The sequence below is a fragment of the Stigmatopora nigra genome, chromosome 9 (genome assembly GCF_051989575.1).
Source record: "Stigmatopora nigra isolate UIUO_SnigA chromosome 9, RoL_Snig_1.1, whole genome shotgun sequence".
In the NCBI taxonomy this organism is placed as follows: domain Eukaryota; kingdom Metazoa; phylum Chordata; class Actinopteri; order Syngnathiformes; family Syngnathidae; genus Stigmatopora; species Stigmatopora nigra.
In genome coordinates, this window is record NC_135516.1 from 7,816,602 (window position 1) to 7,829,024 (window position 12,423).

The window sequence follows — 12,423 nt, forward strand, 5'->3', positions numbered from 1 at the left end:
GAGCACGAAGGCAGCATTCTAATTTTATGACTCATATCTAAATAAGATACATGTGCATTTGTGTGTGCTAATAGAGCTGTTTAGTCACAGATCTGTGTGACAGGTGGCCCTTCTGGCCTCCAGTGTGCTCAGTAGAAGTGCTCTCCTGGGTGAGGAGCTGTCGCATCCACTTACACGGGGGAGCCATTTCTCTGGCCCCGTTTTCTTCAATCACAACGTTGCCCTGCTTTACCAGAGAGCGGGCCACATTCTGGCGATGTTTCATATTCCTATGTCCTCTCTCTATAATTTTTTTTAAAAATCACATCAACTAAGCCTAAAGACCCATACCAGACATCATAGCTCTTTGAAGCCCATCAGGGAGTGAGCTTTGACGGCATTTAAAAAAAATAACACGACTGATAGAAGCCCTGCAAGGCATGTTGACCATATGCATTTACGCGTGCAAACAAAGCATCACAAAGTAGCACGTTTTCATACTGGGGGACCGTTTTGTGTCATTGTCTGTCCTGCAAGTGCTGTCTCAGCAGTGCGAGGGTTGTGACAATTGAGCCATGTGCGGGTGGGACGGGGGAGAGAAAATGTCATTTATGTTCTGCGTCAACAACATGTCACCAATAGGGAACAGTCCTCCAATGTACACGCTCCAAAACACTTACTGTAGGCTATCAATTATGCAGCTTGAACTCAAAAGTGAGAGGGGGAGGTGTCTGAGTCAGACAGCTTACAGGATTTAATGTAATATATTGTCATTTGACAATAACAACTACAAATTCACATTGATGCTGTACTTTCCGTGCAATTAAGATTAGCATCTATCATTGCTATGGCAACCTCACATTACCTTCGTTGGTCTTCTATACAGCGAAAAAAAAGCATGAACAACTACATGTTCAGACAGGCAAATCAAATGGATTGTTAATGGCTTTATTCATATATTGACGTATGCGGTTTCGAATATTAAATGTCCCCTAAGTAAAGCCAATGCCAACGTAGCTTAAAAAAGTAGTTATCGCCTCTGATCTTCAGCATTACAGAAAAACAATAGTACATCCAAACTGAATGCAGAGCATTTTCACTCCTTTTTATTTTCTTTCTTGCATCAGTAGCAAGGCAGTGAATGACAAGTCCTTTAGCATTCACATTCACACAAGAGGAAATGCTCTTTTGGTAAAAGTGCAGCTTCATATTTTTCCAAACACAATCAAAACAAGGCTGATTATAACATTCTGGGCTTCTATCCCAAACCATCCTATTCATCAAAGCATTGTTTCTGTACTTCTCTGAGGTTTTGGGCACACCTGTGAGGCTTGTAAGTGCCTCTTCTATAAACCACTATTCTGTGAATGGAGAGATAAGGCTGATTGAAATATGCTCAGTTTAGGAAAGCTGCCAGGAAATTTCATTCCATGGAATTAAATTCAAGAAGCATGATGGGAGCTGCAGCACCATGCGTGGGTTTGCATTTTTCGGGTTGAATGCTTGCAAAGCACATTGGCGCCACCATGGGGTATCTGGTGGAAACTGCAATCATTTTAGGACCTGGAGAAATGGTCTGTTGTGATCCAGCACTGCATAATAGACACATAACATATACAAATGGTTTGATTGTCCTCTAGCCTCTTCTCATTTCCTCTCTGGCAATATTCCACAAGCTGTGAAAAATTGCCCTGTGTCAAAATGGGACATTTTATAGAGTATCATTTTACCTGAGGCCATTTGAGATCATGCATATTTGTTCTGCCCACGCAACTGTTTCTTAGTGTAGTGCCATAAACATTTAGTGATCTCAAGGTGATGGAAGTTATACACTCTACAAACGCCACAAAGGCCTGATTCAAGATTCTATATTTGAAACTTTCAGTTGTTATGTAGACATATTTTGTTTTGTTTTTTTTACTAATTTGCCCTATGAGATGAAACAAGTAGAGTACATCCATTCCAAATCCATGTAAAATTCTGTTCACTAATGTGAACTCAACAAAACATCAGTGTGATAAGTCAAATACAACGAATGTGTTCTCCCTGTCTATTTCAACGAGGCTGCATCCTATAGAGACACTCCCAAGAGCATCTGAGACCAAGACAAGACCAAAAACTAAGTGAAAAACTCAAGGTATGGAACAAACTAGTAGCACAACCATTTTTTAAAGTGTTGATTATCTAATACTCTTGTTGACCAATGAATAAACCATAATATCAGACACTAATTGGCAAAAATATATACATTTGCATTAAAGCCTTGCAAAATAATCTGATTGTGCAAATGATTAATGGAAACATTGGCTAATCAACTTTTTTTTCTAGAGAGAAAATTGTGACAAATGATTCAGTTCCTAGTCATTGTCCTCCCACGATTTATCGAAAAACAGTTGGGGATGGACAACCTGCCATTGATTCATGACTCTGAAGTGAAATAAAATGACTAAATAGGAGGCATGATTCACAAATAGGCAAGCTATCATTAGTGCTGTTTATATCATAAGTCATTCTTCAAAAATAGAAATCAGTGGTGTTAAGGTGTACCCTGTGTTCTTCCTTTCATGGTGCTAATGTTACTATTGAATATATTCTGACATCCCATCACACTATAAACGCAACATGGACTCAGCGGACAAATAGATTTTTCTTCCCCAAAAATATTTGGTAATGCTTATTCTCGCTGACATCCTCTTTTCCTTTCACTGTGGGATCTGAGGCTGATGCTTTGCAGCATCTGTACTAGGCTCCTGTGGGTTGTAGCTTGACAGCTTGTCTCCACCAAGGCTTGGTAATGAGAAAGGCTGTGTTCATTCTGTCGACATGTGTCAGATGCTGTTGTTTTTGGGAGCTCACACACAATGTTTTTTGGGTTTGAAGCCGATAGCAAACAACAAAAGCAACAAAATCCAGACACCTATTTGAGCATTTAGAAGCTAGTATGGGGTCTAGAAAAAAGTTACATTCCATGTTTTAACAAGGAATTGAACAAGCATACAGTTGACTGGGGGTCTGTACTGTCTTTCATGAGAAAAATAAGTCATATGTCAGCGCTTTTATCTGCTGTAACTTCCCATCATGCATGCACATTTTATCTTGGAGCAGTTCCCCATTGATGCAACGACACATACAAAAACCTATAAATATCTCAGCTGTTATCACTTCTCTGGGTTTGGTCAAAATACTAGGAAGTTATATGAAAGGATTTTGTAATTTTACTAGTTATGAGTTGCTTTACACTGGAGAATATCAGTATCAAATAGTCACAAAATGTAGATAAAGAGCAATCTGATATAGTGAAATAAAATGTCATCTTTGCACGATTATTTATCATTTATATCGTTAGATTTCCCTGTGGCGGGCATGTCGTGAGAATTTGCCAAAAATATCATGCTATATATCAAATATGGGAGAAAAAGTTCTCAAATCATAAAATGAATTCTAAACACGACAAAGGAGAAACCAGCAAGAGAAAAGGCTACAATATTCACTGATTTGTGTACTCAACACTATATCTCAATTTTACATTCTTCATTACTTATCAATGATCACATTATGAGACAGTAATTTGAATAGTTTCTCAGAATGTCCCCATTAGTGTATTTTATTTTCTCCTAGCAGCTCATAAAACAATTTGTTTTCACCTTGAGTGGAATGTCATGAACGAATCACTTCAAGTTGCTTGGATGCTGTGAAACAAAGATATTTATGATCTTTACACAATGAGAGGCCAATTGCAACCTTTTCCAGACTAAACTTAGACATATTTATCCCTGACATCAGGGAATTCAGTTAAATCTATCATGAAATAAGTTTGGACTTTCAAGATTTAGCAGTCCTTTTAATTAAATATGTTTGAGAACCTATTAGATCCAACTGATTTTAACCATTTTTATTCTGTTATTTTAATTATATATTGCTATTCTTGTGTACATTGTATCAAGAATCCTGTGCCTGATTCTATCCAAGAACTGAGAAGTAACATTTGGTCATTTTTGCTTGTTATGGAAACTTGCTGTCAGGCTGTCAAATCTAATAGAGATCAAGATAAATCACAGGAGATAAATCAGAGCCTTTAGAACAAAATCCGAAGCAGGTGATGATATTGGCGAGCTGGAATCAGGTCACTATTATGGCGGTTTTTACCCTGTATGGTTCAGTTGATGTGATAGCTCAAAATTGGCACAACAGACATGCGTCAAAGCAGAACAGAGGAAAAACTAGAACCAGGCTTCCCCTAATTTCATCTAAAAACTGATGCATAATTGATCTGGTCAATGCGAGTGTATAGATCGAGCGGACTTGAGTAAATTTTTTATGACAAAACAGGTCATTTTAGAACCCAAATTTTTATCTCGTCATTTCAGTGACAACAAAACATGACTATACTTGTACAAAACTACTACTAGTAGTACAACAATACTACTACATATTTGCTGGTAACCAGTAGAACAGTGAGTTTCTTCACAACTTAATGAAAGTAATGTTAGATAAGGAGAATATGGTCAAGTTTTTGGTCCAATCTTGACTAGATTAATAAACAAGATGGAAAAAGGGGATGATGAAAATGGTGGTAAATTAGCATAAAACTGCATCATAAATATTTAGACAAAATGTCCAAAATAAGTGGAGTCTTTACAAACCAAATGACGACCTCACTTGAAAGTAAACACCATGCTGGGTTTCTCTTAATTAAATACAAGTAGACTGTATCAACAAACATTAAGCAACTAAACTGCATTTGAAACGTATGCAAATTGAAAGAATTGCGGCTAAATATTAATAATTAGTAGAGAAGGACCTCCCCTGATGTTTGATGCCTTGCAGCTTTTCACAGCAAGACTGCCTTCATAATGATTTATGTGGTTTGTTAATGTTTACGTGCGTCAATTTACATATTTAAAAAAAAAGGCACCATATACCCGGTGGCCATAATTTCAAGCTTAATTGTGGAATGGGACAAGTTAAAGAAGAATTAGGTCAAACATAATTAGGAAAAAAGTGCTTGTTGATATTACTTATCTATTGTTTACTGTTGTAATATTCCCAATATATAGTCAAAACAAAGCAAAAATATTCTCTTGTCATGAAGAATATAATGCAACTGTCCTGCAGCTGCCTAGAAATACCCTTTTAAAAAAACACGTACTTGCAAAAGAGTATAAACACCGATATTTCTAATAAAAAAATACAGCAATTTCTCATTGTGATGGAAGACAGGCATCTATGTATTATCCTGTATTAATTTTATCACACAATACACCCATTACCACTCTGAACAATGATAGTGTATTTAGTAACTTACCTGATTACTTCAACCAGCTCTACTGGTTTTTGTTATTTGTGGCAGTGAAACAAAGGAGCCGCGGCTAAATGGAGGGTAAATATTCAAGTAAACTAAACCAGGGGCTTGAAAGGATACTGGCAAAACTTACCTTACAACAAAACAGATCATTTGCATAATACCATACCATCATTGGGAAAGCAAGAAATACATTCATTTTGCAATACATCAACTTACGACTTTAAACATTTAATTCAAGGGTGTCAGACTCGGGTTGGTTCGCGGGCGGCTTTAACGTCAGCTTGATTTCATGTGGATTTTTTTTTCTTTTATAAATGGTTTAGAATAACTGGATTACATGCCCTGCATATTCAGTTTTTTATAGATCTAAAACTATGTTATTTTAGCTTTTTTATATATATTTTTATATTTTACAAAATATTTTTTAACTAAAACTGAAAAAATGATTAAAAAATTACAATTATTGATCTAAAAGGGCGACAATCGGGAAATGTAATATACATCTATACTCTTCATTTTAATCTGATCCTAAAACAGAAAGTTGGCACTCATGGTTTACTTTACTGGGCCACACATAATGATGCGGCGGGCCAGATTTGGCCCCCGAGCCGCCACTTTGACACATGTCATTTATTTGGTAATTGTTTCATTATCTGTTGCTTGCACAGTAAACACCTAAGCAGTGGCAATACATTCCTATTGCAATACATCAACTCACGATCACGACTTTAAAAATGTAATTGGCAAGTTTCATTACCTTTTGCTTGTGCAGTGGTAATTGAATAGATTCTATTCAATAGAAGGTCCTAAGGCAAGACCAAACCTGCGATGATTCACCTTAAAAATACAGAATAAAATGTTATGATTTCATGATTCAATGAAAGCACACCGATTTTTCATATATGCAGGTTAAATCGTAAAATAAATCAATTGTCTTTGGAGTTGATACAATTACATCATTGCATCGTCAATGATCGCGATTAACTTGTTCATTTTTGTTGATGTTGTTTTGTTAGTTTACGATAATATTGCGGGATTCCCAGACCAAACATTTGTATGAATCACGTGTTCACAGTGGATGGAACATATTTCTTGTCAACACACTAAACAAGCCGACAATACCGTACCCGATCATTTTAATTTTAACTTCTACTGATGACTTGGAGACGTATTGCATTTCTGACGCATGTTAACACATCCATGCTCGTGTGAAAACCCGATCCTTAAGATTAAATAAAAACGTGCATTGGTGTCAAGGATCGGCGAATGTTTGTATGAGCTCACCTGATTACGAATCAGAGCGTTTAAGGGGCCACAAAAATAACGATCTGGAAGTCGTGATGACGACAAAAAGATGATTTCACTAGCTAACGTAACCAAACATACCCCCCTTAGCACTTCTGGCTTGTAAAATAAAATTGTTGCCTTGACAAATACCTTAGTGAGGCAAATACCCCCAAAAAATAGAGCATCGACCACACCTGTAGGTTGAAAGTGCTGTGAGTATGACTGATTCGTATACACACTGTAATTAAAAAATAAACTCACAACAGCACATAATTTACTACACAATAAATGCTCGATACATGGCATGTAATGATTGTCGCAATATTTCGTAGACACATATAAAGGCCATCGTATTGCTTCCTGAAGTTCATAATTTATGCAGGCCTTTTAGTTGCGCTTTTTGATAGTTTTAGAAGTTCCAACTATTTTACTGCAATGGAACGCACCACGAGGATTTCGCTTTTCATTCACAAATGATGAATAACCTTTAAAATAGCTTTTAGGAAGTTCAAAAATATTATTCATTTTATCACGAAATATGTTGCGAAAATTGTGAAATTATCCTATTTTCTAAAGTGTATGGTTTATTTCTAAATTCTAGTGGCTCACAATGTAAACCCAAATGTCACCAGAATGCTTAAAGCCACAAAAAAATATGAATGATGGATGTGATAGCAAACAAATGAATGTCAAAATGCAGAATTGTATTTATTGCTTTAATCTCTAAAGGTTAAATCCCAATATCCTATCACTGTGACTCTTGGAGCTCTGATCCCAGGTGGTCACTGCATTGGTGATCCATCAAAAGTCATTTGTTGTATTCATTTTTTAAGCAATAATTACTACAGCAAATGTTCATCTCACCATGTATATTCTACATGGTAGCAATTGGCAACTGTTAAGTACTACTGTACACACTCACAATGTTTATACAATGTTTAAAGTAGACATGTTTCAATCTTTTGACATACATAATGATCCTCTTTGATTCTGTTTGCGGTCACACAGTTTGCACAGAGAGCAAAAATCTCTGACTCCTCCCAACAGGCTATAAAACTCCTAAGAGGTAATGCCAGACGAGCAATCCCGGGGCACCATTAGCGGAACACGTTCGAATGTCAGAGCGGCCATGGGGTCCTCTTCTCGGCCTTCTGCCCCTCGCTCCATGTAAGTACCGCACTATTCCCTATGACTTGCCTTTCAACATCATCTGCTTTGGAATGAAAGAAATTTGCTATTCACAATAATTTTGAAGGATGATCTTATTATGATAGGCTGACTTTGGGATAGAACTTCACTAAACTTTGCATTTTCGAGTTTTCCCATAAGAATCTTCCTAATAAATTTAAAATAAAATGAGGAGAAACATGGCCATTTGCTTCAAAAACGTTTATTTACCAGTTGTTTGCTGTTTTCCCCAAATTATAATGTAGTAATTCTCTCCGATGCAGTACCATAATAAAGTGACTGTGCATCAATTTTTGTCGCCAACAGAGGGCAGTGTTGGACAAAATTGCAGCCTCCTAAAATAAAGATTATTTGAAGAATACTTTTTTGGGTGAAAAAACAGTTTTCTTTTGTGCTGGCTCATGGCCATTATTATATATAAAGGATAAAGAGCCATATTAACTGAAAATATTTTCCAGGCATTACAATAATCATTTGTTTTGGACAGGTTGTTTGTATATTCTCTAAGGAAGCAACAGCTCAGTATGAATAACAAAACTAAAAGACTAAGAAAAAACATTTCACTTTTGGTGACAACATTTAATACATTTGTGGAAAGTGTAAATCTAAATTTACACACATATTGAATTTTTTTTTCTCTATAGGAGCATATTGATGGGAACCGACAAGATTGCGGGCAAAGAATTCTGGCGGGCTGTGGCTTCGGAATTCCTAGCCACACTTTTATTCGTCTTTCTTGGTCTGGGATCCACCATGGGTTGGCACGACCCGGCAGTAGCGGGACCTCCTATACCCGCTCACAGAATCATAATTTCACTGTGCTTCGGCCTCACCATTGGAACCATGGTGCAATGCTTTGGCCACATCAGTGGCGGACACATTAACCCAGCGGTCACAGCGTCTATGCTCGCCACCAGGAAAGTGAGCGTAGTAAAAGGGGTGTTTTACATTGTGGCCCAAATGGTGGGTGCTATCGGAGGTTCCGGGTTGGTGTTCAGTGTGACACCCTCTGACCGTAGGGGGTCGTTGGGCGTCTGTGCGGTGAGGACTCAGGATTTAAAATACATGATTTATTTTCCCTTTAAAATGAGTATTTTTTAAATAGAAGTTGTGTGTTTTTTTTAGCTGCATGAGAAGATCAATGTGGGACAAGGGGTACTTGTGGAGCTGCTCTTAACAGCTCAGTTGGTCTTCACTATTTTTGCCACCTGCGACTCAAAACGCACGGACCTCTTTGGATCTGCTTCCTTATCCATTGGTCTGTCTGTAACCATTGGTCATTTATTTGGGGTGAGTATTCATCATAAAATGCTTGCTGTTTTAGTAGTATTAGAATGCATTTTACTTATATATGGGTTTGATTTCCCCCCCAAGTGCGAATGGCCGTTTTTGTCAGTGTGCCATATGGGTGACCATTCTAGGGTGTAGTCTGCCTTTCACCCAAAAGCAGCTGGGATAGACTCAGGAGACCCCCTTAACCCTTACAATGATGTATGGAAGATGAATGAATGAAAAGGGGCACAGTTGTCAACCCTATGAATTAATAAGGCCATTTATGGCTCGTCTAGATAGTGATATAGTATGCAAAAATATACATTTTATTTTATTTGTTTCCATGAATAACAAATCAGGACATTAATTGACTGCATCGTTGAGTTTCATTTGTCCGAATAGAAATTGACAACAGACTATTAGAGCTCTAATCAAAAATTACCATGGCAAGGAGCTAAATATTATTAGGAACATTATCATTTATTTTATTTATACCAAAATAAGAACTCTCCAATGTATTTCACTGCTTGTTTATTAAAAGCTGGTGTGTGTCATAGTGTGGCAACTCTCACTGTGAGTATGCCTAAATGCTAGAGAGAATGAAAACACATGAAAAGTCCACCAAAATGAAATATTTTGTGATTTACGTGACTTTTGCACATCTTGCAGATTCCTTACACAGGAGCCAGCATGAACCCTGCTCGTTCTTTTGGCCCAGCTGTGGTTATGAACAACTTCAACCAGCAATGGGTAAGAAAGAGGTCTTGATAATGCTAATTTCCTCATTTGCTCACTTTTTTTTTAAACTAAAATGGTTACGATCTTAAAAATACATATCTGTACTGCAGGTATACTGGGTGGGGCCTGTCCTAGGTGGCGTTATTGCCGGACTCCTGTATGACTACCTATTCTGCCCGGACTCGGGCAAACCAGGTCCAGGACAGGTGATTCCTAAGGACCAAATGGGGGGCTACAGGGATATGGAGTTGGCCAGGAGGAAGAAAAGGACAGAGAGAAAAGACGCGTTGCCAACAAGAGATGTTCTGTCAACTGTATGACGAGCATGAATTTCTGTAAATCAGAATGAATGAAAGGATGTGTTTGGCTTTATTGATTCCCCTCCCCGATGCTTGCCATGCCTTGAAATAGTTCATCTTTGAATGTGTTTTCAGTCCAAGAGGCTTTGTGCACTGAACAATGTTGATGTGTTACCATATAATAGCTTGAATAGAAGCAGAAATACAATCTCTGGTACAATAAGTGTGTAAAGTCCACCCAGGATCATCATCATCACGCGGTGATATTATTGTTGTACGAGTGAGCAAGAAAATGTGGCCTTGTTATTTTGGGATTAGTGTCACACTTAGTGCATGCAAAGTGCATGTCAGCCTAATACGACACGAATGAAAAGTGAAGGACTGCTCTCTATTTTTTAGTGCAAAAGCACTCTAACGGAAAATGCACTATTTTTAAATGTTCTTATTTTGTACAAGTTCTCTGTGAAATAACTATACTCCATAATGTAGAAAAAATGATTATTTTAAAGTCCATCTACTACTAGTTTTAGTCATAAAAGATGGCTGAATTGATTATTTAGCTTTTTATTTGGCCTCATCTAATGTCAATTGTACTAGAATTTGTACCATGTATTTTATGTAAAATATGTTAATAAAGTTTATTCCAAAAATATGAACTATAGATCTTTAATGATTTAATTTAAGGATATTACTTTGAACTTCCCTTTGGTTAGAACAGTACTGTGATCTTTGATGAATTAATTTGCAGTCCATAAAGTTTTCTTGCATCAAATGTCTCCAGGGGAGGGCAGCCAAGAGCTTTGTATTACTACATCCTTCCTTGCTCCCCTTCAAAAATTGTAGCACTATATAAAATGTCTGTAAATATATAAACCACTTTATCCTCATTAGGGTTGCTGAGAGGTGCTGGAAGTCAAGGAGTCAAACAACCATACACACTCGTATCCATAACTAGGGGTAACTTAGAGTGTGTAATCGGCCTACCAAGCATGTATGAATGTGGGAGGAAAACCAGAGTACCCAGAGGAAACCCACACAGGCCCGGGAGAACATGCAAACTACACATAGGTGGACATGACCTGGATTTGAACCCAGGACCCCATAGCTGTGAGGCCAACACTTATATCATAACCTCCATTCTTCCCTTAAGGCCAAAACTGCCTCATTTCTTCACACAACACTAGTAAGAATTCTTGAAATGGCTTAAAATTATTGTTTTAAAGACACCACTAGAGGTCTTCCCACCAATATGAAGTCATACAAGTACTAAAATGGAAATTCACATTTGCAAATGCAATTGCCAGCACAGTGCAGTAAAGGCAAAAGATAAAACACACACCTTAAAGATCATTAGCAATTAATATTTGGGGATTCGTGTTGGAAAAAAACGTGTTAAACACTCGTTCAATAATTCATACTATAAACAAGAAAGTCTCTCACTTCCTTAATAATTTAGACGTAAGCTAATGTTGATTTATGCAGGAAGATTTTGGCTACTAGCACTGCCTGAAGTGCCCACATTTGAATTAAAGTAGGACAGTAGCAGGCAAGTCTGTAATAACATTTGTATAATTTTATTACTGCTTGCGGCCTAGTTCATTTCCTCCTCCAGTAGCGGCGTGAAATTGTTTGATTCTGCAAAGTGCCCTGAGTGTGATGCTCTGGGCTCACTGGGAGGTGCAAGGAACAGGAAGGCGGGTGACACTTGGTACCGATGCTGTCACACACACACACACACATACATGGCCACAGATAAATAACATTGCCAGCCTTTGTTACAATGGCCCTCTTAATAATTCACTCAGTTTTGAAAATATGATTGATATTCTCACTCATTCTGTCACGCGTGATGAATATTTGAGGGAACACATTCCAGAATACATGGCAGTGGAATAATAAGCCATCCATTAAACTATCACTTCATATATGGTGGTATGTTTGTCAATATGGTCCTGCAGTGGAAAGCATGGTGTTTTTTTTTAAGCATAGATAATTGAACTCATTATCCTTTTTGTTGATCTAGGTCCTTTTTGGAAGATTCAACACTGTTTGAAAAGCATAAGTATGAACTAAGATGTGAACTAGTGACTGATTGGTACACCAGCAATGAGACCTGGTAGCACACACCTGAGACCCTGTTGTTTTTTTACTCAGGGAGGGAATTTGGAAGTCCTGATTGGGATCCTCCGGGCTACCAAACATGCCACCCTCTCATATCCCAACACGCCTTCCATTTCTTCCTCCTGCAATTCCTTTATGCAGAGCATCGCAAAGTGTGGTGTGATGAAACACATTTGTTTGACTTAACTCTTGTTCTGCCCGCATCGTCGAGGCCTCTCACCCGGCCCAAAAGCA

General features: G+C 37.7%; 1 protein-coding gene and 1 long non-coding RNA gene across 4 annotated transcripts in view; one reads left to right on the forward strand and one right to left on the reverse strand.

Annotated features, from left to right (window-relative positions):
• LOC144202045 (uncharacterized) overlaps positions 1 to 6,807 on the reverse strand; it is an 82,004-nt gene extending 75,197 nt beyond the window's left edge. For both annotated transcript variants that reach the window (XR_013327453.1, XR_013327452.1), the window contains exons 1-2: positions 6,569 to 6,807; positions 6,042 to 6,121 (exon numbers count right to left, since the gene is read on the reverse strand). This is a non-coding gene — a long non-coding RNA (uncharacterized LOC144202045). The remainder of the gene's footprint in view (positions 1 to 6,041; positions 6,122 to 6,568) is intronic.
• Positions 6,623 to 10,724, forward strand: aqp4 (aquaporin 4). Of its 2 annotated transcripts, none has more exons than XM_077724973.1 (6): positions 6,623 to 6,783; positions 7,619 to 7,738; positions 8,404 to 8,800; positions 8,885 to 9,049; positions 9,701 to 9,781; positions 9,880 to 10,724. In XM_077724973.1, exons 2-6 carry the CDS (start codon positions 7,641 to 7,643, stop codon positions 10,087 to 10,089), a joined length of 951 nt encoding a protein of 316 aa, XP_077581099.1. In that variant the 5' UTR covers positions 6,623 to 6,783; positions 7,619 to 7,640; the 3' UTR covers positions 10,090 to 10,724. The 2 variants fall into 2 exon arrangements, with proteins under 2 accessions (XP_077581099.1, XP_077581100.1); XM_077724974.1 differs by having other exon boundaries at positions 6,682 to 6,767.
• The last annotated feature ends 1,699 nt before the right edge of the window (positions 10,725 to 12,423 follow it).